Source organism: Branchiostoma lanceolatum, chromosome 1 (genome assembly GCF_035083965.1).
Source record: "Branchiostoma lanceolatum isolate klBraLanc5 chromosome 1, klBraLanc5.hap2, whole genome shotgun sequence".
Taxonomy (NCBI): domain Eukaryota; kingdom Metazoa; phylum Chordata; class Leptocardii; order Amphioxiformes; family Branchiostomatidae; genus Branchiostoma; species Branchiostoma lanceolatum.
Window position 1 is genome coordinate 35,670,444 of NC_089722.1, and position 27,679 is coordinate 35,698,122.

The 27,679-nt window shown below is 40.6% G+C and overlaps 1 protein-coding gene across 2 annotated transcripts in view; it reads left to right on the forward strand.

Annotated features, from left to right (window-relative positions):
* Positions 1-27,679, forward strand: part of LOC136421225 (katanin p60 ATPase-containing subunit A1-like) — a 51,965-nt gene that overhangs the window by 16,485 nt on the left and 7,801 nt on the right. For both annotated transcript variants that reach the window (XM_066408425.1, XM_066408417.1), the window contains exons 3-9: positions 9,757-9,914; positions 10,342-10,567; positions 13,458-13,570; positions 18,477-18,582; positions 18,819-18,977; positions 24,548-24,674; positions 25,183-25,311. In XM_066408425.1, the coding sequence (XP_066264522.1) occupies positions 9,757-9,914; positions 10,342-10,567; positions 13,458-13,570; positions 18,477-18,582; positions 18,819-18,977; positions 24,548-24,674; positions 25,183-25,311 (1,018 nt within the window). The remainder of the gene's footprint in view (positions 1-9,756; positions 9,915-10,341; positions 10,568-13,457; positions 13,571-18,476; positions 18,583-18,818; positions 18,978-24,547; positions 24,675-25,182; positions 25,312-27,679) is intronic.

A 27,679-nucleotide genomic window follows, 5' to 3' on the forward strand; every position in this document is an offset into this window, starting at 1 on the left:
GCCATATCATTTTCTGCATTTTGGGCTTTGAATCAACAAAATCCGTCAAAAATTTCTAAAGGTTTTAAGAATCACACCCAACGGCCATGATATCAAATCGCCGCAAATATCGCAATGCATCATGGGTAATTTTAAGGGGGTCTGTCTATAAAATACCTAGTAGCAAAGGACAAAATGTAGATTTTTTTGGGTGGTGGTAAGGCCTTGGTCCAAGTGTAGAAAAATGGGTAAGTTTTGGGTTAGCTGGTGGTCACCGGTTGCCATGGAAACGGTCATGCCTGTAACATATACTTTACATCTTTATCTTGATTTTAACAATAATTAGATAAACTTGCATAATTATATGTTTAAAGATGCAGCAAACGTTTAAACATAACCTGTTTTGATTGACTTCTAACATTGACTTTTGACATAAAGCCATTATTCAGGGATTCTTAGCGATCAGTAGGGCAGATCAATTTGGTTGATATGCGGTCAAGTTACAGTTTGAACCTTTGTCTGACTCAGATACACCGTATCGGATTTCTGACAGCTAAACCATTGCTAAGTCCGTTCAGCGGTTGTAAAAGAGGGGTTTGGACATTGTGCACACAAGGAAGGATTTGAAAGTACATGCATTAGCAGAAATTGTTGCCTAGTACTCCGTTTCTGTTAACTTCCAAGATTGATTAACGGTTTACAGAGACCTGAGAATGATATCAAGGCTGGGGAGTGTGTTCTTCTACATACATGTATATACCAATACAATATACAGTTACTGCAAAACTCGAGAATATGATAATTAATCTTTATGATACAGAAGAAGACACGTACTGTAATTGCACCTCGGATTAACACACATTCCATTTAATTGCACCGAATCCCAAAATCCCAAACCGATTCCCATTCACTGCATTGTTAGTGACTCCCTATATCTGCACGTCGTATTGTCAGCAATGCCTGATAACTGCACAAAAATGTTTCAAAAATCTTCAATATTAAAGTTAACCAAAAAGGTGCGCTAAAAATCGGCAAACGCGGTACAAATGAGTCGATACCTGCCAAAGGGCGCTAAAAATCGGCAAACGCGGTACAAATGAGTCGATACCTGCCAGTTTAAAGGCAATGCCGCCAATATGTTCGAAACTGTTTTGAGTAACAAAACAAGGCGGTCTCATTGACATTTGAATAACGTAAGAGGAAAATCTATATTTTCATTCTAGGCGTGTTGTGACAGCTTACACCTCTTAGTTTCGAAACTGGTTTAAATATTCCCTAGGGGTCCGACATTTACTGGTCAAACCACAAAGGAATATACATGTACAGCAAAACCTGTAAACTTGGGTCTATTATGTGGATAGCTAATAAATGTTGCTTGATATGATGAAATGGTAACAATGCAAATCAGAATCTAATTTTCATAATTAATGGCGAAATCTTATAAACCCACTCCATTCAAAGGTACGACAGTTTAAAATGCAACATATGGAACCGATACATAATGAATAATAACAGATTACGTTATGCAAATTAGGACCTAATTTACATAATCAATGAGAAAATACTGTAATTCCACATTGGTAGATTACTGGAATTTTATACTTGTGGCATTTGGAAGTTATGTGACAGTGAACATGGTTGAATATAAATTATGCAAACGAGGGCCTAATTTCTGCAATTTATGTCTCATGAAGATATGAGGTCTCGGAACTATTGCTTTCCACTGCAGTACTTTGTGTTCGGGCTGAATATTTCAGAATTTAATCCCACATTCCGACCCTCGACGTTCTCGTCCTGTAGACTTTATAGAATTAGGCCACAGCAGGTAAATTTTATGGATGATATCCTTTGCAGACTCCAAATTGGGTGCGGTCAGAAAAACAAGGGCGGACAAAAAAAAAGATATCCTCATTTTCATTTAGTGAATACCATAAAGCATGTAAAAGGAATTGTAGCAATATAACATGGTATTACAACCAAGTATTTCATGACTGTATTCAATAAAACACTAACAATGACGTCAACACCAGAATCATGATAAATTTACATCCGGGTTTGCATAGCACATCAAGAACAAAGAAATAAGGTTTCCCATACACTGGGCACTGGACTCCCCTTAGTCATGGGGCAGACTGACTGTGACTACATAATGCTGGCTCTGCTCACTTTACCTCAACTGAAGTTCTCTCCACTGGCCTGACCGTCTGCATAAAGACCTACCTTGGAAATTCCCCGCCTTTTTATTCTGTCTTCAACGGAGTGTCACAGCTAGACAATATTCTACCTAAACCGCATGGCATAAGTTGCTTCATCTGACCTTTTTATCGAATTGTTTCATTCAAGAATAGCACATCGGCCAGTTACAATACACGTTGAGTTTCAAACCTCGAATCACCATGGATAGTCTGAATATCAAAGAAAGGTTTATAGCTACTTTTAAAAGATACTAGCTATCGTGTAAGTTAGAAACACATGAAGTACGCGGTGTCGAATTACAAATGAAATACGTCATGCACGACGATTCCGTGCAACTTGTTGTTACTGGTTCAGGAGTTTATCGCTGGACGTAAACCTTTTTCATTGTTTTGTATAAAAGAGAGAGATGGCTAAGGATCATACTTATGACGTTCTTTGTTGCTCAAGAGAACAGGCTTTGGCATAATACACCGCGACATGTGGACATGACCCAAACTGGACGTAAACTTTTGCATATAGTGCCTGGTCAAACACCAGCACTATGCTCTATAGTGCCTTGGATAATCTCAGTCTCATTATGCACTAAAATGTTATAGACAGTCCATCCGTTAACTTTCTGCCTGGTCTCCCTATGTAGGCGCACCAAAATCCACAGTAGGTTTCTTCTTCTCAAGTCCTCTAATGCAAGCTGACAATCATAGGGCAGGATTTCAGCAGCTGGGCATAATTGCACCAGCCGGATAATTGCACCAAAAACGCTGACAAATGGGTGGTGCAGTTAAGCGGATTCTACTGTATTTGCATATGTTGAAAATTGGGCAAAATATGTTTTAGGCACAATAGACCCCTTTACAAATACCGGCGCCATTTTGAATCTGGCGCGAGCGGGCCTGGTTCGAGCGTGGGAAAAGTAAACACCCGGTAAACGGCCAGCGCGGGAAAGGCGTCCCCAATAGAAAGCAGCGTTGAGTCATTTGAGTCGGCGGAGAGATGCTCTCCTCGGTGAAATCCATCGATGTATATGCATGACACAAGTAGATAATATTGTTGTGGACACTTAGACTTGATATCAGCCAGTAAAAATTGTGAATTTCTGATGATTTTCCACAGTTCCTAACGGGCTGTTGAACGCGCGCCACGCATTGTATATGTTTATACCGCGTGCTTGTAGTTTCCCCAACTTAGTTAGTAAAAAAAATCCCACAAATATGTACAAATGTCTGGCTGGGATCTTTGTATCTACGTATAGGTATGAATATAACTGTCAGTGAGCATTTTGGCGGAAGTGACAATGCTAACGTCACCTTGGAAAAATATGTGGGTTATGTTACATCAACTTCGCTCAGCAACATTTCATATTTCCGCAAAATAAAACCCCAAACCTGCAAATGTATGCTTGAGGCCAAGGTCCTTTTGGGTACAAATTTGACAGAATTTCGGTGTTTTGTTTTTTACGAGAATTTAATCCTGAGGACTTAAGTACGTGATTGAAGGATCAGGAGTGAGGGCGTATGCGCATGTTTTCCAGGATGTCAGATGTAGCGTTTCTTTAGATCATTTTGCGCGGCAATATTTTAGTAATAGATATCTGTTTGCCGGATGGAATCCCACAAAAACGTTAAAGAATATTGTCGTGAGAACTGAAGAACCCCAGGCCGATATTTTCCCTTTTTTGTGGGGTTTCATCCTGCGGAAATCTAAGATATTGCCGCAAAGTGATGTAATGAAACGCTACGAAGAAAACACGCCCCCTGCTCCACTCACGAACTTCCCCAAGCTAATCTTGGCACTAAAATATCGTCAAAGTCAAAGCAGCCACTTGAAGTCCCACAAATTTCTACTCGCAAAGCCCTCAAGCCTTTTTCACGTTTTTGTAATATTATCCGACGTAAATTTAAGATATCACGGCGCTAAGTGAAAACACTCCATCTTCACTCACGTATTTCAGGTCTTAGTATTTTTAAAAATCGTCAAAGAAGGTGCCGAAATTCTGCTAAATTGCTAACCAAAGAGACATTGAGCTCAAGCCTACATTTTTACTTTTTTGTGGGATTTCATCCAGTGGAAGTGTAAAATATCGCCGGGCGAAGGATGCTAGACAAAACAATCGACCCCCTCGAGCTCCTAACACGCGTATTTTTCCTAGGTGATCGAAGTTGGCATCGTCAAAATTAAGGTCACAACCGCTAAAATTCTCTATATTTCTATCTACGTAGCTACAATGATCCCAGTCCGACATGTTTACGTTTTTGTCGGATTTTTTCTCTCAACTTGAGCTAACATTATTGGGAAAACTACAAGCACACGGTGTAAACATATACAATGCGTGGCGCACGTTCAACAGCCCATCAGGAACTGTGGAAAATCATCAGAAATTCATAATTTTTACTGGCTGATATCAAGTCTAAGTGTCCACAACAATATTATCTACTTGTGTCATGCATATATATCGACGGATTTCACCGAGGAGAGCATCTCTCCGCCGACTCAGCTGACTCAACGCTGCTTTCTATTGGGGACGCCTTTCCCGCGCTGGCCGTTTACCAGGTGTTAACTTTTCCCGCGCTCGCGCCAGATTCAAAATGGCGCTGGTATTTGTAAAGGGGTCTATTGTGCAGCGGCAACGTTTATTTTGGGGTGGGAGCGCTGATTCGCAATTTTCAACTTATTGGGACTGTACATGTATCTGCTTGGGGGACCGTATCTGCTAGGGGACCGTATCTGCTTGGAGCCCGTAACCGCTACTATGGGATGCCTGCTTCAGGAGTCCTCTAAAAAGGCTGTAGTGATTAAGAATGTGTTTCAAAAGGCCAATTATTAGTTAATGTATAAATACAGTACCAGAAAAAGTAATTCACACTACCGGTACCCCGAGAAGCAATTCAAATGTTACGTTGTACAAAGCCCACGTGAAGTGATGCATGCTTCCTGGCAAATGAACTCTCATAAATCAGGACCCCTGCGCTACACGTTACATCGCTCGCGAAGGGCCCCTGATTACCAGCGCCGTCAGACATGGTTATGGCGACGTCGCCGCCAAAACAGCTTCAGCCATTGGAAGAAATTGGGCGAAGAACGCTGATCAGGTTACGTGTTACATCGTTGCTTTGGTTACCCAAAACAAATGGGAGCCGATAGTTTTGCTTCAGCTGTGGAAGACTTGTTTGGATTAGAGCGGCTTCGTCAGCATCAGCAGTCCACCCTACAGACACTGCTTGATGGCAGGGACGTACAGGGAAGTGTAAGGACAGGCGGAGGGAAGAGCCTCTGTTATATGGGCTTCCCAGCGGCAGCGAAAGCCGAGCAAGCCCACCGACCTTGTCCGCGACTTCTGTCTGGAGATGAGTTCGTCAGTCCGCTCATTGCCAAATAAGGCAACGGGCGGTCAACGGGATAACGTGGCGATCAGTAATACAAATCTATATACTTTCCCCACAGTGCAATAGGCATGACTTTCCCTAAATCCCGAAAAAGAAAAAAAAAAAGAGTTAATCATTCTCTTGTACCAATCATGGGGCAGCCGGAGGCAATTTGCCAAACCCTGCGGGAGTCCCAATCATATCAGAGGAGAGAGTGGGAGACTGATCCGCCCGGGAGATCTTATCTGACCTTCCATGGAGTAGGTGTGCGAGTAACATTCCAGAAATACCAAACCGGCATTGCTGGGAGGTACGGATTTCTTTGGAACTAAATACATAATGTAACTGTTTAACGCGCTCCTGAAGCGTCGCCAGATGTTCTAACATAGACAAAACCTTCTGGTTGAGTCCACATAAATTTGAACATGGCGTGCGGTGGCAATACGGCCTGTACCGGTATGCCATGACTGTTATCGGCAGTGTTGCTGTACCTGCAGGACCAAAAATTGTGTGGCCGCGGCCGCGTTGGACAGGTGGCCACTATAGACTAATTCTTAATGCTTGTCAATTTGAAAAATCAAAGGGACCGACAAAAAGTGACCAGGTGGGCCCTATGCAAAGGTGACCGCTAATACAGGTTTGACTGTATTTACCAATATGGAATTACAGTATTTTCTTATCAATTATGCAAATTAAGTCTTAACAGTTTCTTCACGAAAGTATCCGAAATCTCTGTCACCTTTCAGTGGTAGAAATACTTTTTTTTTGTGTTCTACAATATTGCAGAATGTCAAAATTTTGTTCTGCAATTTGAAAATATTTTCTGCAAATACAAATGCATCCATACTACAACCTTCTCCACTTAACCCTCAAACACCCGAACCTATTTTTGCGACTAAAATGACCAAACGGGGTCAAAAATCTCCCTTTTCACTTTTTTTGCTGATTGTTATCCGTACATTGCTTCATCAATGTAAGAGGAATGTTTTGGCATGTTTCGGTATGAATAATTCCCGTTCATTAGGCCACACCAATTTATTTCCTTGGTTAACGGATTCGCCGCTTCGTTTTTTTGCTGAATCAAAATAAAAATAAAAATAGCAGAGTGTAGAAATCACCTTACCGCCATATCGGCCACAAATTGGGAACATTCTCCTCAAAGTTGACAAAGCAGCAGATTAATACTTGGTTCAACTTGTTCAGCACTACCACATGTGAAAATATTGTGTGGGGTTTTGTTTCAAATTTGGTCTGTGTTTTTAGTCCCAAAACAGCTAAGAAAAGCCAGAAATTTGCTGACCGGAAAATTTTGGTGGCCACCGACATTATCCATGTTGAACAAATCACACATGTTGTCATGTTGAACAAAAATGCCTAAACTGAACGCGTTAAAAACCAGCAGGACCCACACCTCTGCTTGGAGAATAGTTTATTTATTTGACCTACATGTACGTTTATGCAAGGCCATCTGTTTACATGACCTTTAATACACTGTCCCATGTCCCATAATGCAATGCAGTGGGTTAACAAACTTTCCTAACTAATTATGCAAATTAGCTCCTGATTTGCATAATCAGTCATTGATTATGTAAAGCACCATCTGAGCTCCCTACATACCAAACATCACGATGATCTGTCGACCCCTTCTCAAGTTATTCATGTCCGAATGTCAAAACAAAAACACCCACTGCAGCTCTTAACAAGCCGCTAGGGGGCCCAAATTTACAGAACTTACTTTCTGCGGCATGAACTATCTACCACACAAAAATCATGACCATAGCACTTTCAGAAAATATGCCCATAAATTTTGAAGCTTCGCTGCAGTACCTTAGGTACCTGCTAGAAGGCCCATTATCGAACTTGACCTTCCTTTTTGTAAACCCTACCCATCCACTAAATATCATACGGATCCATCAACAGCTTCTCGAGTTATGCTGGCGACATACAAATACACATCCACACAAAGCCCGCTGCAGTACCGACGGAAAACACCAGGGGAACCATTTTTGAACTTGACCCCCGTTTCCACAACATCTACACACCTGCAAAAAATCATGAAGATCCATCAACGTTTCCGTCACTTTTTTTGCCTACATACAAACACAAAAGAATGCAATGTCCGCTGCAGTACTGTTGAAAAACGCAAGGTAAACCATTTTCGAACTTGACCTTCCTTTGCACAACCACTACACACCTACCAAAAATAAAGATTCATTGAAGCTTTCTTGAGTTATGCTCCTGACATACATTCAGACCCACCCAACAGATTTTTCAACCGAAAACATAATCTTCTCCGAGTACAAGTACTCGGCGAAGATAATGATCTGTGTGTGCCAGCCCAGTTTGAGTTTTGTCCCCAAAGATATTAAATTTTCTTGTTGTCACCGGTATCATTTCAAAACTCATGATGTGCCCGTCATATTATGGTGCTACTTTTATTCTGCTGCGGTCTAGAACGGCGAAGCGCTAGCGCCATGAACTCAGGGTCACACAGTCAGAGCGAGCGGTAAACACCGGGCGCACGGCTCATTTTTTATCGGCAAATTTCTGGCATTTGAAACATTTTACAAATCAAACAAGAGTCTTAGGACCCAAAATCTCCATGAAACGTTGTTTTTCTATTAAACCAGTTCCCCCCATTCTATATCGCTCAATGGTATGACCCACACTGCAAGGGGAGAAGTCTGACCTACTTTTCTATAAATAGCTACTGACAGATGGCGTGCCACATGACAACACTGCAGATATAGATTTTCCTCATTACTTATGCAAATTAAGTCCAATTTGCATAATTTGCAGTTCATTGTATACATCTCTGCTTAGGCTACCTGCATAGTAAATAACATGAAAATCTGTCGCTCCTTTCTTCAGTTATTCTCCTTTGAAGATTTTGACAAATACGCCATTAGAGTTCCAGTGACACATACCAGGGGGCCCAAAATCGACCTTGACCTTTCTCCTCCCGACACCTACCCACATACCAAATATCATTACAATTCATCCACACGTTCTATAGTTATGCTGATTTTAAGCATCCGGTGACACATACATACACACACGGTGACACAAACATACACACACGTGCACACGCACGCAAACACACTAACTTTGCATGATTTGCACTTCAGTGTGTACATCTCTGTCCAACCTACCTGCGTACCAAATAACATGGAAATCTGTTGTTCCTTTCTTCAGTTATACCCCTTTAGAACATTTTTACAAATAGGCCATTGTAGTTCCAGGGACACAAACTAGGGGGCCCAAAATCGACCTTGACCATTCTCCTCCCAGCGCATACCCACATACCAAATATCATTACAATCCATCTACACGTTCTACAGTTATGCTGACTTTAAGCATCCAGCGACACACATGCAAACGATTTACCTCCTTACTTATGCAAATTAGGTCTCATTTGCATAGTTTGCACTTAAGTGTGTACATCTTGGTCTAACCTACCTGTGTACCAAATAACATGACGATCTGTCGATCCTCTCTTCAGTTCTTCTACATTGAAGATTTTTTAAAAATACAGTTCCAATCACAAATGCCAGGGGGCCCAAAATCGACCTTGACCTTCCTCCACTTAACACTCACCCACATACCAAAAATCATTACGATCCATGTACAGGTTCTACAGTTATGGTGACTTTAAGCATCCGGTGACACAAACATACACACAAATACCAAACGCAAGCAAAACAGTATATCCATGAAAAAGCCTTTTTTCATGGAGATAACAAATACATCACAAGTGGGAGAAACTTACATGTATATCCTTTATTTCTATGGGTAACTTTGCCACTAGGAACGGATAGTTTTTGTACCGCGAGTGTGGGAACATGATGGAAAATTCACCGACGATTTTCACGGTAGTGTTGGAATACCAGTCCTAATGTTTATTTTTCAGCTTACCGCTTAGTTCTACAGCTATTATCTAGGCCCAGGTCTTAATTTTTGATTGGCCCACCGTGCAACCGTGATTTTAAATCTAGTCGCATTCTCAAAAAACTGGTCGCATATGCGACTTATCCAGTCGCACTCACGAGCGCTGACCTTTAGTTGTGCAAGTAATTTGTTTTTGATGTATATAAATTTTTTTCCATCAGCATTAGTGCAAGTTAACCAGAAAAATGTATTTTGAGCCTTGGTTTCACAAGGTCCGGCCGGGGTTTGATCTGGACGTACCTGCTGATGTTCAAATGTGTTGTTGACCTGTCAGGTGCGACAGGAGATTGCCACTGAGTATGAGCATGTACAGGACATCAGTAGTACGCTCAACAGCTTTAAGACAGACAACCAGGGTGCCCGTAGCCGCGTTCACGAGGAACCCACGCGGGATCCTGATGTCTGGCCGCCGCCCACTCCTGTGGAACACAAGTAGGTGTCTTTACTTTACCTGAACTATCCTATTTTCTAAAACTTTTCAAAATCCAAAGGTGTCTAAGACCGTTGGCTTGCCAAAGTCAGCTGCATACATGTACTTTATTTGAGTTGTATAATGCGTATCAATATGAACCAAATTGAATATGCTATGAATTTGCGTGCAAATTTCCACAAACTACTATGATGCAACATTTAGTTTCTGGGTAAAATTGGAATATGACTTCCAATAATTACGAAGGGCTGACATGGTCATCTGTGTGGTACTTGGAACAGTCTTCTGTACTTTGGGTTAAAATCTGCTGAGGGGTGATTGTTTTCTCCATTCAACTGTACAAAAACTGAAAAAGTACAGTGTCATTTATATGTTGTTATAGAAGTTGTTTGAATAAATGCAGATAATTTAAGCCACTCCCTCTCTCAGACCTTCTCCCAACTATAACCGACGGGGACCAGTCAGAGCCGAACCACGACAGGCTCCAGCTCGTATCGGGCCATCCAACCCTCCAGGTCGTGGTGCAGTTGATCGTAGGGATCGGCGAGCAGGGCCATCAGCATGGGGCGGTGGAGACCGTAGGGGTGACCCCAGGGCACGAGGGCCACCTGTACGACAGGATCCTAAGGGGAAAGGAAAGGGCAAGGACGAAAAAGTAGGTTATACTACAGAATGTCGTTGTAGTTTCCAAATTGGTCATGTTCTTAAACTTGCACAGTAGAAATATGTTACTGAATGCCAGGGCATGAAATTAGTTTTTCCACATTAGGCCACATTAAGTAAATCTTAGGCCACACCAATTTACTTGGTTGGTTCTCGGATTTTTTCAGAAAAAATATGAAGCAACAGGGGGAAAAAGATTGCTCTACTGAATCAAGCCTGAGGAGCAGGGCCTTGTGTAAAAGAAAGACACCAAATGAATACACACGTCTAGTCTAGGGGTGGATACCGGTTCACTCGACCTCATTCGGACCTGTATAACATCCAAAAACGAAGTCCAAAATACAATATAAAAAGCACCTTTTGCCGGTCGCCTTGGGCAGGCAGCTTAATGCTTATGCCTGGATGGATTGTCTTCATATTTGGTATGTCGGTACTCTCACCTCTCAAATAAACGTACCGGCACGTTTATTTTTTTTCGCCTCAAAATCCGCCCGGTACTTTCTTATTTTAGACGGTAGTACATTTAGTATTTTTTTTTTTTAAATTGAGGCTTTGCTAACCAGGAATCCCTCTAAAATCAGAAGTTTAGTTTTTCCTGCCTGTATTTCCCCCATATTTTTGCTACAACGCTATAACAGCTCACATGGCTTGCTAGACTACAGTTGTATCAAGAGGTATAGAAAAAAACATGGGACGTGAGGATAAGTAGGAAAGGGATGATTGAGCCTAATTATTACCTTCACCAACAATTTTCAGTAGCATTTGTGTGTGTGTGTGTGTAGATAAGCAGCATAACTCAAGAAGGCTTGGATAGATTGTATTGATGTTTGGTATGCACATAGGATGGCAATAGCTTTTGGCAGGTAGATAGCTTAAATGATGATTGACATAATTGTGATACTAATTATGCGAATCAGATCTTAATTTGCATAATTAATGAGGGAAGTTTGTACATCCACTGTATTTCATCATAGACTCTCAAACTTGTGGTATGTGCCTCACTCACAGTGCCTGAGAAAGAGAAATATTAATAGATAGTAATCATGCAAATGAATACCTCATTTGCATGATTAATGAGAAAAACTATAACTCAAGAAGGGGATGATGGCTCATCATGATTTTTTATATGGATAGCTTAGGTAATGCTTGGTAATATATAATCAAATGGTAATTATGAAAAACAGAATCTTGATTGTATGATTAATTAGGACTTTAGACATTTAGTAAACCCACTGCGTCCATGATAGGACTATTCAACTATTCTACTTAAAATTACATTTGTAACTGATGAAGAGCGGTATGTTGATACATAGGAAATATGCAAATGAAGACCTTATTGGCATAATAAACGAGAAACTGCTATAATTCTATACTGGTAAATGACAGCAATTTCATACTTGTGGCATCTAGAAGTTATGTGAATATGAACATCATTCAATAAAGATCATGCAAATAAGGACCTTATTTGAATGATAGGTGAAAAAGGGATACAATGGCCTTCTTTGCTAACTTTAAAGATAACTTGTCATACTTTGGGCAACGTCTGTTATTTGGATGGAGAAGATGATCAATTGATGTAGTTTATGCAAATGAGGACCTTTTTTTGTATAATCAATGATAAACATCATATTTTTTGGCGAAGGTATGAGGTTGTGAAACTCTAGTTTCTACTTGCAGCCATAAATATTCTTCTGTAGATTGCAGGTTGTAGCTGTGTATTTAGAGGTGCACTCACATGCAGATTGGTCAACGTTCGAAATACCCGCCTGCAATCTGCAAATTGCAGAAAGATTTTCAAGATTACAGAAGAAAAATTTAACAACCAGCAATTTTGCAGAATAAAAAAGATCAGGCTCAGGATTCAATGGTTCTCAATTTAGGAGATTATATACTATATAGACTTTAAGTTAGCAAACTAGCGGCGCTGTGAATTTAAATAAACTGAAACTCACAGTGCCACGCAAGCTGGCGGCGTTTCAGTACGTTCCGACTGCCTCGCACACTGCCTCGCACGGACATATTAGAGTAGAGTAGAGTCAGTCTTCGGTCAGGTAGGATTGCATCCAGTTTAGACCGCTCCTTTTGACCTCTTCTTTAGCCGACTGACACTGTGGGTTATTATGTTAAAGGTTCGAGTCATTTCGGGGTGGTTCCGTCAGTTTCCGTGATAACTTCGGGGACGAATCATGTGAGAAAATTTCAAATTTGTGCATTTCTGTCTTAACCTCGCTAATCTCTGCGGTCACGATCTTGGGGTTGGCAAAAGTCGGAAAAACAATTCCTGGATGTTTCTAGCGTAAACAAGTATGTCACAAGCATGCAATTTCTTCAGAGCCCGAACTTGGGGCATGGGCACGATGACAGAAGGAATGAAACGGTGGCCACTATATTAGCCCGTGGTCCTTGAAGCCCAGATGGCAGCGATGAAGTTGAGAACTACTCGGATAGATCTTGAGTACCGCCTTGTGTGGAGAAGGCGGAACATTTTCTCCTGTGCCGAGACAGTGGCAATAACATCGCCTGGCCATCTGGAGTCTCCCCACCTGTCCAAAGTTGGAGTCCAATGTTTAAAACCGATAGCAATTTTTTAGTTTTGTATAAAAAAACTATGCAGAGGCCAAGGTTTGCATAAAAGTTTTTGGTTTACATTTTACAATTTTTCTAGATTTTTTTTAAATACTAGTATTTTTTTCTGTGGGCCGTGGCTGTGTCACAGCTCGTGCGATCTTATTACGCATCTACAGTAGAACACATATTTTGACATTCTGCAATATTGCAGAACACTGAAAAAAAGTATTTCTACCACTGTTGGTACATGTAGTATCTGAATTCCTTTCCACAACTTAAAATCTTGTTTCATTTTCTTGGCTGTATTCCACCAGGGAGATCGTAAGTCTCCAGATGAAGAGAAGAAGTTTGACCCAGCAGGTTATGACAAGGACCTGGTGGAGGCCCTGGAGAGAGACATCGTTCAGAGAGACCCCAATGTTCACTGGTAAGGAATAGTGCTGCATACCTAAACCCCGGACTTGGACCTAACGTTTAGGTTCAAGTTTTTAAAAAAACACCTAAACGTCTGGAAACAAGTTTGGACTTGAAAAAAATGTCTTTCGCTTATATATTACTCTCCTTTTTGTTTTAAACCATCTGAAACCTTCCTTAGATTGTGAAATTTGCACTGGAAAAATATGAAAACATTGCTGAATGCATGAAAGGTCTTTTAATCCTTTAGTTATTTAAGTATTTCGATAACCATCATTATGAGTTTGCATCAAAAGTTGAAAATTCATTGTTTGAAATGTTAACCAGCTTCTGGTAGCATTTGGGTTAGGGGTCGGTTCCGGTACAGAAAATGCAGGTTCGATCCAGGTCCAGAGGATCAGGTCCAATCCTGGACCTGATGATTGTTGTACAGTAGTACTATAACTGTTATCATATTTCGGAGACGAGACGCCGATACCCACCCCTAATTTTCATCTATCACAGGATTCCTCAAAAATAGTTACTCAAGCAACTGGTTAAAATTTTGAAACAGACGTTTCAGACAGCATCCGCTATCTTTCGTCAGTGACTAAGGAAAGATCTGGCAGAACTAAGTTTTATACCAAAACTCTGAATGGATATGTTAATGAAGTGAAGACAATTTCAGATGGTTCAATAGAATAGTAAGTCAACACAAGGTTGTGTGCTAATGAATCAATTAGCTCCTGTTGTTTTAGGAGCTAATGTCGTGGGGTGGGGATGGGGGGAGCACGTTGGCCCAAGTGCTTGAAAGTTTGATGCGTAGACCTCCATTCCTGTTGAGGGCAGGATTGTACATTCTCTGATATATTGCTTCTCTAACTCCCCGTTCGAACCAACGGCGCTCGCAGTCTAGGATATCTGTAGATTCTCGATTGAACGAGTGTCCCTGGTTGTGTTGTAAACTGACATTGTCTTCACTTCATTGACATATCTATTCAGAGTTTTGGTATAAAACCTAGTTATGCCAGATCTTTCCTTGGTCACTGACGAAAGATAGAGGATGCTGTCCAGATTGTCTGACTGTTTCAAAATTTTATCCAGTTGCTTGAGTAACTATTTTTGGCATATCTTATTACCTGGGGGGGTGTCCCTGTGGTGTAGTGGTCTGCGCCTCTGCTACTCTGCCACATCGGGTTCAAATTACTTGGACCAGAAGGACTGGGGTTCAAGCCCCAGGTAGGGCACCTCTGGACAAGAGGCGTATTGAGTCATACCAAAGACTTTATAAAAATGGTACATACTTATGAAACAGTATGGAAGTTAAACACACTCCACTGCCAGTGGACTAGCCCCCTGCTGCAGTGATTGCACCACAGTGTGGCCCAAGGGCCATGAAACGGAGATGGGCACCGCCCTATACATCAATTATGGTGTGGGAGGATTTTAACTTATTTAATTACCTGGATGTCTAACCTTCATCAACATATCACAGGATTCCTGTTTCTTTTCTACAAATGTAGAATGTAGTCCAGATCTAAAGAGTTCTGTTCAAAATTGTCTGACCAGGACCATTGTCCAAGATGGTGGATGGTGTGCCCTATGATGACTTGTTCTGGTTGTACATTGCCCATTGCCATGTTGCACTTCTATATCACTGTAAAGAGGGAAATGTTCACGGTGATTTTATGTTTACGGTTCTTGCGGTGAAATCTTCAACCCCCCAAGTAAACTACTATTATTTCAACTGCGAACTACAAACACTCATATCAGCATGAGAGTATGGTACATCTTCATGCAAATGAAGTGTGGAATGCTACCACACAATCAATCAGTAATAAAGAATAAATGATACATATATTTAAATTGCAGCGTTCGAAATACCCATCTGCAATCTGCAAATTGCAGAAAGATTTTCAAGATTGCAGAAGAAAAATTAAACAACCTGCAATTTTGCAGAATAAAAAAGAAGCAGGCTCAGGATGCAATGGTTCTCAATTTAGCCAAGGAGGCTATAAAATTGATTTAGCTAGCGGCGCTGTAGATAAACTGAAACCAGCGCCGAGCGACCCTGACGGCGCTTCTGCGCGTGCCGACTGCCTCTGAGGTTCGAGTATTTTCGGGGATTTCCGACACTTTCCGTGATAACTTCGGGGACGAATCATGTGACAAAATTTCAAATTCGTGCATTTCCTTCCTAACCTCGCTAATCTCCGCGGCCACGATCTCGGGGTCGTCAAAAGTCGGGAAAACAGTTTCTAGTGTAAACATGTTGCAGCATTAGCATGCGATTCTTTCAGAGCCCGAACTCGGGGCATGGGCGACAGCAGTAACGAAATGGTGGCCACAACATTAGACGGTGGTCCTTCAAGCATGCACAGATGGCAGCGATGAAGTTGAGAACCACTCGGATAGATCTAGAGCACCGCCTTGTGAGCAAGGAGAAGGCGGAACATTTTCTCCTGTGCCCAGAAAGTGGGGAGGGGGGCGCCCACGTGAAAAACAATAACATCGCCGGGCCGTCTGGAGTCTGCCTGACTGTCCGAAGTCGGAGTCCGATGTTTACAACCGATAGCGATTTTTCAGATTTATAAAAAAAAGTTATGCAGAGGCCAAGGTTTGCGTGAGGTTTTTTTATTGAGAATTTTTCTTTTTCTCTCTCGATTTTTTCAAATCTTTTCATTTATTTTCTTGGGCCGTGGCTGTGATTTTTGTCACTGGTCGTGCGATCTCATTGCGCATCAGAACACGTATTCCTTGCAAGGATATAATGTCCCTTTCCTCATAATCAGGCAGGTTGTTAATTTATTTTAGATTTCAATACACATACTTAAATTATAAACAAATATTTACTTTGATTAATATTGAATAAATCCGCTTTTGCTGTTGCAATTTTCGTAATTCATTTGAATATTTTTCACACACACGTATGTTATTCCTGTTTCAAATTTTGCTTGAAAAATTTTTAAGAGTGAGAGAATAAAGAATTACAACAATGTTGCAATGCTAGATATGATGTAAATATAAGTAGGCATTATCAAGTTGAGAAGGTTGTAGTATGGTCAGGCTTGTGTATTTGCAGAAAATATTTTCAAATTGTAGAACAAAATTTTGACATTCTGCAATATTGCAGAACACTGAAAAAAAGTATTTCTACCACTGAATTGTTTGATATTTTCTACCCAGAAATATTTTCTCAGTAACCCTTTAAGTCGGTAAACATCATCGGAAGGATGATCATGTCAACCTCTTAACTATCCACCGAAATGCTGGAGAGGGGGTGCGTACGTTAGGAGGGGTTTTCCTCTGAACGTTTCAACTCACTGAGTCAGGCCCGCAATCGTCCCCAAATCGGGCGTGCTTACGTTAGGAGGGGTGCGTATAAAGGCGCTGGTGTTTTCATCACTGCAGCAATATGTGACTATACATGTAGCACTGCTGCGAACTTAAGAACACCAACAACACTCCTTCATCCTTAACGCGAAATCCCACAAACTTAAATGCATTTACGGTAAAGATTCGTCAAAACAAGTTGAAACAAATCAGCGATATTGGGCCTTTACACAGGCAGTTATCAGCACATTTGTACCGCACGATTTTTAGCGCACCCTTTTACTTTTAGTTAACTTGTCGACTATGTTTGACAAATTCTTGTGCAGTTATCCAGCATTGGTGATGATGCACCGTGCATGAATGCGAAGTCACTAACAGTGGAGTTAATAGGAATCGGGTTTGGGATTTGTGGATTCAGTGCAATTAACAGAAGTGTGCGTTTATCCGTTGTGCAATTATGTGGTTTTTACTGTATCATTAACTGATTTGCTATTACCACCCCATGTGGGGGGGAAGCCTCTCTCTAAAATTAACATTTTGATGGCTGGTTAAACAAAGAGACTCAGTGTTACTGCAACAGTAATTGTAATTCATTTATGTGCACGACACTTTTGTAGCACAGTGAAAATCGAGTTTGAGGTTGAGACAATAGGCAATGTCATGTAGTAGTAACAGAATGCAAAACAGAACATATATTTTTATGGTGTGATGAGTTTGCAATAGTGATGCGTACCTAAACGTAACATCAGGTACAGGTACCGATACAGAGGTTTAGGTACAGGTCCAGACCTGTACCTGAACAATTTGAAAAATTAACATGTGTTCTTCTGAACTTCTTCAATAATGTCAGTGTCTTTATTCAAAGGACATACTGTAACTAGGTTTCCTACCGCCAAACTCCCTCAGCCTTGCTATCAAAACTCACGGCCTGCCTGAATGATCTGTTGCATATTTGTTACGCTGTTCCAAGATGTCACTTTGGTCCCCTTTGGTGTTGCATGAGGCCATGAAGTCAGGAGATCTGTCACAAAATAAGCACATACTTAGTGTGAATTTATATCGGTACAGTACCGGTACTTCATGATCCGGTATTTTGGACCTGTACATGTACCTAATCAGTTTTTACGGTACCAGCACTACTGTAGTTTGCAATGTACATGAGAGCTCACAGCATATATTTCATAATTTTCAGTAAATCATAAATGGGAAAGGAAAAGGAAAGGAAAGGAATCCCGAACCAGTTTAGCTCAAATGAACTCAATGAACAGATGAGCTACTCTTCCACTGGTCGTGACAGAGAAGACAGACGCTATGTACAGTATTTACAGGTTCATTGTACCGGGGAAATTCCCCTAGCTCTTTTCGACAAGCACAATGAATAGTGGACCACGGCTTAACGTCCCGTCCTAAGGACTGCGATCTTTTAACGGTAGCGTGCATGTCGGGTGAGCGAGACAGCCGGGATCAAACTCGGGGCTTCTAGTTCCAGAGGCAAGATAGATGGGTCATTTTTACCTGTAAAACATCCCGTTCTTTGAGTTTGAGGCATGTGCAAAAACATACGTCATCAACCTAATTGTTAAATGACAGATTGTGTTGCTTATCAGGGATGACATTGCAGGGAATCCTGAAGCTAAGAGGCTATTAGAGGAGGCCGTGGTGCTGCCCATGTGGATGCCAGACTTCTTCAAAGGGATCAGAAGGCCTTGGAAGGTTGGACATTTTCAGCACTGGGTGCTAAGTTATATCTGGGAAGGGCTGGACATAGTCCTTATTAAGACATGATTAACATGGGGAAAAAATGAGCCTTCATTGTTGTTACTTAATACATGTACGTAGGCAGCTCAGTGAGGAATTAACGACACAAGTGTCCCACTGTGTCTTTATCAAGGTTAGATATTTTTTAACCTCCTTGTTGATACATATTAAGGTGTTCTTTTATTCTACAGGGAGTATTGATGGTTGGGCCACCTGGTACTGGGAAGACCATGCTTGCCAAGGCGGTAGCTACTGAGTGTGGTACCACATTCTTCAATGTGACGTCCTCCACTTTAAGCTCTAAATACCGAGGAGAGTCTGAGAAACTGGTGCGACTCCTGTTTGAAATGGTATGGTCAATTCCTCTTTCTTGTTCTTGATAGTAAAAATTGCAAATCAAAGTCATTGTCGAGAAGGACTCAGGATTAACACCTTGCTGTGTGCCTCTTTGATTCCCCATGCCAAATAGTGCTACCATAAAGTTTCCAAAGCGTACACACTTTTAAATTTTGCAAATCACAAGCAGTCAGGTTGAGTACAGGGTTCCGCCCCGAAAAATCGGAAGTTGATTGATCATGGGAGCACACCTCCACATGGAGTCTGAAATCTGACTACTCGATTGATGGTTAAATAGATATATAATAGTATAACTTGGTGTGCTATACACCCCAACTTGCTGGAATGGTCATCATCAAGACAGTGGGCTTCAAAGGGGAGACAAGACAAATAAAGATGTATGCCATATCTTTTTTTGCATTCTATTGTGCCTGAGAAATTTGTGTGCGGCGGAAAAAAATAGCTATATTTACTACCGTAAAAAAAAGCCGACTGCTGGCAAAAATTGCCTCCTAAGTTACATTTCTAGACCGACTGCTTTTGTGTAAGTTTGTGCACTGGTATTTTCCCCGTGAAATACAGCGTTACATGGACGAATTTCTTCATACGTGTTACAATCCGCTATGTTGTCTGCCCTGCTGCTGCCCCAAGATCCTTTGCATAAGCACATTGCACAATATGCGCCACGCGAACCTGGCGGCGTTTCGGTGCATGCGGATATAGACTGCCTTGCACCGACTTCCAGATTAACGATTCATGGATTTCCGGCACTTTATGTGATGACTTTGAGGACAAATCATGACAAAATGTCAAATTTGTGCATTTTCGTCTTAACCTCACAAATCTCTGTCGTCACCATCTCAGGGAAAACAATTTCCGGATGTTTCTAGCGTAAATACATGTATGTCGCAGCAAGCATTTGCTGTTGCAATTTCTTCAGCGCCCGAACTCAGTGCATGGTCGTGATGGCAGAAGTTATGAAACAGTGGCCGCTGCATCAGCCTGTTGTCCTGATCAAGCCCAGATGGCAGCGATGAAGCTGAGAACCACTCGGATAGATCTAGAGCACTGCCTTGTGAGCAAGGAGAAGGCGGAATGTGCACAAAAAACAATAACAGTCTGCTGAGCCGTCTGCAGTCTCCCCAATTGTCCGAAGTCGGGTCCGATGTTTAAAACTGATAGCAATGTTGCAGATTCATAAGAGAATGAAAACACTAGAGGGGCAACATTTGCGAGCAAATGCAGAATGTTTACCTTCACATTGGTCTACATGTGTATCTTCACATTGCCTAGGTCGCTAGCATGGCTCTGGCCTGTTATCCGTCTATTTGGCCAATGTCTACTTTTTTTTTCCAGCTACCTGTGGAGCCTGGTAGAGGCTACCTTTCAATCCATGTAAAATTGACTTCAGATTGCTTGGTACCGGTTAAACCAAACTTGTGTCACACAAATCGCTGGTTATCATAATTGCAAAAATCGACACAAAATTATACCAAACACATACCGCAGTTGCCGAGTATACTGACATCAGAACAGGATATATATCTAAGGCAACCTCTGCAGCCTGCACATCACCGCATGTACATGTACATCCTAAAAGTATGCAGACAATCTTCCCTGTTATTCCAGTCAATCTAGGGCAAAGTCAGGAAGTGTTCTGAATGTTACAACCATTTTTTTTTCAAGCCCATTACTCTTGGTGTATTTTTCCAGATCTTTTTAAAAGCAAGCAATGAAATATTTTCATTTACATTCACGTTGCTTTGCTATGATTGCCACGCACATCGAAATCTTGTCAATCATAATCAACATGCAAACTTCAAAGGATCACCTCAACACATTTGGGTTTCCTTCTGCCGCCGCGAATGCATGTTCCAAAGCTGAGGTTGTTTTGAACATGGTTCTAAAATTCAGGTGTTCCAAGGCAGCGTGTTTGGTGCGGTCATTGACCTGCGGCCGTGGATTGAACATGGTTCTAAAATTCCAAACGGATTCTAAAGGCATTCTAATGTTCTATTTTGAGGTTAAAATGCCATTTTTTTCACCCATTTTTGCCCCATAAAATCATTTTTTTGTATTCTATATTGGACAAAAAGACCAAGATGCAGTGTCTTATGTACATGCCTACCAGTGCCAGCGTGCTGGAATTCAAGTTATTTTAAGGCCACACCAATTTAATTTGTTCTCGGATTTTTTCAGAATAAAATTGGAGCGACGGGGCGGGAAAAAAATAAAAATAAAATTTTTTGAAAATAGTCTGGGGTGAAGATAAGGCTTTACATAACATAAAGAATAAGGGTAGGCATGTCACACCATTTTTTTTGGTAAGATATAACTTGCTAAAATTGTTGCCAAAGTGCAGATCAGATTCTTCCGCTTAATATGCTTTTTATCCTGTCAACATCGGACAAAGTTGAAATTTTTCAGAATTTTTCAAAATTGAAAAGGATGGACGTTTTCATTAGAAGACACTTATCTATTGGCCCTATGGGAATGATTGACCTCAACATGGCACCAGAAATTACCACAAGTCCACAGTTATTTACATACTTTTTAATATAACTCTTAAACACTTTGATCAATATTGTTCAAATTTTCAGCATTTAAAGCTAATATAACTGGACAGACTGTCATGTTTTATTTTTGACCTATATTCAATATCTTATCTTAATTAGCCCTAATTAACCCTAACTAATTTATTCATCCACAATAGTGCCAATCAATTAACATACATTTCTAAACATGCTGAAAACTGAAGAAGGAACTAGATGTTCCGACTATCCTGTTGTTGAACAGATCATTATGAGAATAATGTATTTTTGCAGTCTTCGCTAATTGCAAGATATGCAAATGAGGGTAATTATCCTCAACAGAGGATGAACTGAACTGAGTCAAATACACATGTACAACAATTTGTTTTACTTATCCCTGTTTGTACTACCTATTCCCTAAAACAACTTTCAACTGTTAACCTACATTACATGTTGACTTAAGTACAGGAATTTTTACAACAGGAGCAATAATAGATCTATATGAAGATGTGTTAATTGGCAATAAACTAATGAGCCATATATAGTAAAAGGCATACATTGTTAATTATGTACACTGATATTGGCTGCTACATGAACTCACTGATGTTGTAAGCTTGCTGAAACAGGTTCCTAACAATGTCTATACTTTAAAAAATTTAATATTCCAATGCTTAATTAGTTAAATACGCTAATTAACATCATGATCAATCAGAATGATAATCGTATGGTGCTAATTATAGATATCAATACCTATGTTACCCATTCTAATAAGATCTTTGGTACATATAATAAGTTACCTACAGTACAGCAGATTTACAACTTACTTTCTGACTGGTACAGTATCAGTAATTAATTTAGTGTTCAAGTTATTCTCCTGAAGTAGCTTCTCCCTTTGAAAATATGAAGAAGGAAATTGAATTTTCGTCACCAAGCACTTGATCTGATGTTGTGTAATCTTCAACTTGTTCAAGTTTGCTTGAAGGCAGCCCACGTTCTCTGCACAGCTGTACCAGATATGCCACCTTTGTATCCACTGGAAAATCAAAAAAGGACATCTGAATGAAGATCATACAACTGTGTGTCAAATTCGGACTGTATGATCGTAACGCTAGTGTATATACACAACATAATTACGACAGTGGAAAATTGTTTGTTGCGTCCAAAGTATGCCATATCATCGGATATGAAAGGTATATTACATTCAACATAAAATATATGACCATTCTACGGTTAAATAGCGCAGGATTTATGTAAGTTCAATTTCGAGCACATACAAAGTGCACGATCTCACGCCCCCCTCCCCCGTCACGTATGCCCACACAGCGCACGTCATTTTTCGGGCTGTCGAAAAAAACTCTCAAAATACTATCGCTAAACCCACAAGCCAAAGTCGCCTAAATAGAAACAAAAACTACACCATGATGACCACAAGTCCACAATATATCTATATTTGCGACAGTATAGGGACAAAGTTGCTACGGTTAAGTTCAAGAAAAATAGCAAAAATGTCCACTTACTTCTGGAGGACAGACTCCCGTTTCTTCCATATCTCCCGCCTGGAATGACGTAGAAATTTTGTCCCACCAGTGGCGTGAACCTTGATCTCTGCCCTTTCACCTGAAACCATTCCCAGAGTTCTTCGTGCTACACCGGCATGTGGCTTTTGATTTGGAAATGAGACTTCCGCCGGGTGGGCCTCAAAATCGCGTGCCGCATCTGCGGCGTCAGAACGGGGCGGTTTTTCGGCTGCATCTCCAACTTAAAATGATTTTTAGCTCCTTGTTCGATGGATATTTTCAAATAAAAAGATGATAGTGTGATAGCAAAGCTTCCATACATGTAGATTATTGACAACGATTTTCATTGGCATAATACAAACGGTTGATTTTTAAGATTTAAAAAAAAACATTTACTGCCTCGCGCGCTGCCGCGTTCTAATGCAGAAACGCGGAGGTTCGACATGCCTAATAAGAGGATCATTCAAATTTCAGCTTTGATGGCTCATTTTATACAATGCATCTCTTTCTTTGATCTAGTACTATAATTTCAGTAGCAAAATTACCTTTTGCCATGTAATATATGGATTGATATTGAGAAATAGTTTTAATAAATGAAAAATTATAACATTACTTATGATCAATATGACCACACCTTTTAGGTATGTGCAGGCCTTTATAATCTATTTGGGTGGCTATTGAGTTTTCCAACTGGACAAATAATAAAATTGGGAGTTAAGATTTGTGAATGGGAATAGTGACCCTTTTTTTTTTCAAAATGGGAAAAACAGGACAGGCTATTCCGAGAAGCAACAAATTAAATTGGCGTGGCCTTATTGGTAGAAATCTTTCTTTTCAAATGCATTTTTGAATGGAAAAATTCTGTTTGTAAACGATGTATTAATTTCAGATGGTTCCTTAATGTCATAAAATCAGTTTTGTATTAAATATAGTAATGTTTGTAGCCACCTTGAGTATTTGCAGCTATACACTGCAATCTCCCCGAATTGGAAATAGGGTATACTGTATGCTGCTGACTTTTTCATTATTTTTTTTAATTACAGAGTACTATAATTTGTACTTATTGTTCTAATGGATGGTTCAATGTATGTATTTTCTTTTGATTTAGGAATAAACATAATAATGATAATAGATTTTTTTTTTTTAAACCCAGAGGCAAGCCAGATTCATGCCATGTGTTCATGATGCCAAATCTGGCTTATTACAAACTGTCACAGACCACCTCTGAGAGGTGGCTCAGACCAAAACGGATTCAATCTTACTTGGAAGTTGGAGCGTTTGTGTTCACAAATAATCCGGCTTGGTCTCTCAAAACGAATCAAACCAGGCCTAAGAAGAATGTGAGTAAGGATAGAACATAACTGAAATTGGGACTAATCCCAAGCCAAGTCTTTCTCCAGAATGTCCTTGTGCATAAATGCCATTTTTGTCTACCGGTAGATTTCAGCTCTTTGCTACATAGAGTACTCTATTGAATATTAAGTTATTTCTTGCCATGCCTTTCAACACTCAAACCTTTTGTCTGTTATATTCCAGGCTCGTTTCTATGCTCCTAGTACCATCTTTGTTGATGAAATTGACTCCATCTGCAGTCGGCGTGGCAGTGACTCAGAACATGAGGCCAGTCGCAGGGTCAAGTCCGAGCTGCTGATTCAGATGGACGGTATGCCATCAGTTCTGTTGTGTGTTGGGTTCTTTAATGTACAGACCATGAACACCATTCATTGGACTTCTGAAGAATGAATGCAATCTTTAACCAAAGGGTTTCTATCTGGGAGTTGAGCCTACAACCTCTATACATGTATGTTCCATTGAATTTGACTCACAGGGTCAAGTGCAAGGGTCCCTACCCACTAATTGCATTGAATTTTAAAATCCCAAACCATTTACCTTTCTTTCAACATTTGTATTATATTATATAATAGGAGACCGCACACCACAACTGCCAGGTTATTAAATTATGTCAAATTACACCATGAAAGCTGGTTTCAGATTATCCATTAATCATGCAAGACGAAACTGTATACCTTCTTTTAAAGCTGTTTGAAATTTTGTATTGCCGTTTCACAGTGACTTTTCTATCATCCATTCCAACAATATTCAAAAGCAATAAATGAAAAATGAAAAGAATTCAGAAGTCCTCATAACCTTCATTTTGATGGGTTGAGTAGGTGTGTCTGCTAATGAAGGAGATGAAGGGAAGATGGTGATGGTGCTGGCAGCCACTAACTTCCCCTGGGACCTGGATGAGGCACTCCGGCGGAGACTGGAGAAACGGATCTACATCCCCCTGCCTGACAGTGAGTTTTCAGTTCTCAGTCTTCAGGTTTTTTTTAGATAGGACAAAACAAACTTTTTATGAACACAATAAACCCATAACACTAACTTACGGACCACTGTCGTCAGGATCAGTAATGACCAATCACTTCCGAACGTAAACTCGCTAGAGTTACAGACACGTGACTTTATTGAAATGTGTCTTAAGGATACGTGGCATCAGCAGTTGGTCAAACGTGCGAGGAAGTTTTTAACGCCCACTGTCTCTGTTTAGTTATGGCTGGAGTGCCCAGATGTATATGGCTTCCTTTATACCTCTCATAAATGATAAAGTAGTCCTGTTCAGTGTCCAGTATTCTGACTTTGTCCAGACGGTTCGGAGATTCAATGTGGATGTCTTGAGAGACTTCTGACGAATGCAAGCGGGGTGTTTGTGTTCAAAGAATCTACATGTAGTTCTCAATGAGAGCTCTGTCTCACCAATGTATAATTCTTCGCAAGTCCCTCGACTAATGGTTCCGTGGCACAGATTGTGGTACACTACGCCACACTTCTCTTCTCTTTGGGTTTTGTCCTTCGGCGCCACGAGGAGCTGCGCATAGTGTGTTACTGTTAGCTGACAACCAACTTGGCTGACAACAATGGACTGACTTCGGTTGAGCTTTTTTTGCCCTGAAACCCTTTCAGAGGGGACCAAAGAAAAATGCTATGCCTTCTTTGTGGACAGCTGTATCCACTGTGTAGGGTTGTTTCAGAAGGGGATATATGTAGTTGCGGTGAGAGCATAATGTTTTCGGTCAATACGAAAGCGGGTTGCGTTGCATAGCATTACGTTGTTGGTGCCCGATTTTTGACAAGCAGCCGATGCACATGTAAAACAGGGTACGTATATCTGTGACAGGTTTCCCACTGTGTTGACTGCATGGATTACAGCTGCCTGATCTTTAGTAATTAAATTTTAAAATGCAATTCTTTTACTTCCTGTATCACAGTCATATTAATCAGTTTCACACACAAGTACAGAAAAGACAGAACTCTGCACTAGCGAACTTTGTAGTAGTTGGCAATGTGTTACAACCTCCCTCCCCTTGAGTGCCCGAGCTGTTTTCTTCTTTATTTCATGTTTTTTTTTCTGAGCATTTATGCAGCCATTGCAGTGGAAAACCTGTCACAGATATACGTACCCTGCTAGACACGTGCCATTTCTGTCCTACTAGAGCGGGTTTTGAAGGAGGTGTTCCAAATAGAACAGCTCTGGAGTTTTATATATTCAAATGCCAAATGTACTGCTATAATCATGTCCTGGTTCAGGTCCGGACCTGATCCTTTGGACCTGAACCGGACCTGGATTTTCTGTTCAGGTACCCACCCCTAGTACTGAAAGTGGAAAATGTGAAATTTGAAAAAATCTGCCCAAGTGCAACACACTGGTACACCCTAATCTTGGAATAGGGGAAATTAATTTGGGAGTATATTCACTAACGGAAAGTAGTGAATATAAATTTTTCCGACGTTTCCCTTCCTGACACATGCTTTAAAAAATTCACCCAGATCTATGCAACAAACAGAATTTATTATAGATATCAACATGAAGAGTAACAAGCAATTTCCTTTTTAGAATATAATTGTGAAGTTTCAGGGCTCAGAATACCACCTGTATATGCAAGTTGATTCATGTAAATTTGAAGTTGTACTGACCATAGTATTCCTGATGTCCACCTGTACATGTACCTAACCTGCACCAGGTAATGGTAATGGTTTGGGTCTGTGATTCTAAATTGCATGATACTAGTAGCAGCCCAAGTTTGCCCTACATTGTTCACACAATAATAGTAGGACAGGGACCAGTAAATGAACTTACTATCAGAACATTATGGTGAAGCCATGAAAAAACAATCACTTCAACACATTTAGTGATTTACCCAAATTTCAAACTCCATGTCTTTACCCCCCTGCAAAGCTGGATTTGTAAGTTTGTTTGGGTACAAAAATTGGGAGGTTGACTCCAGCATTTTCAAGGATTTCACCCCTGTCCCAATGGTTAAGTCAAGCCAATGACAAAGCAGTGTCACCTCATTTAGAGGTCAACTGCAGGGCAAAACATGGAAAAAGTCACAACTTTTGGCAAGATTTCAAAAATAGATTTCTTCTGCCTTCTCTGGCACAAAACCAGTCTTTCTCAGCAAAATTTACCCAACAGTAACAACTTGAGCTCTGCTTCGCAACTCGATTACTCGACCCTCCAAAGTACACAATGTAGAACCCTGTTATACAATACATTGCAAGACTTTGTGGTAAAACATTTTTCATAGACTGAAAGGCAAAGAATATATGTGATTTGTGTAGAAAACATTTTTTAATGGGTTTACTGTTATCACGGAAGCTCATCTG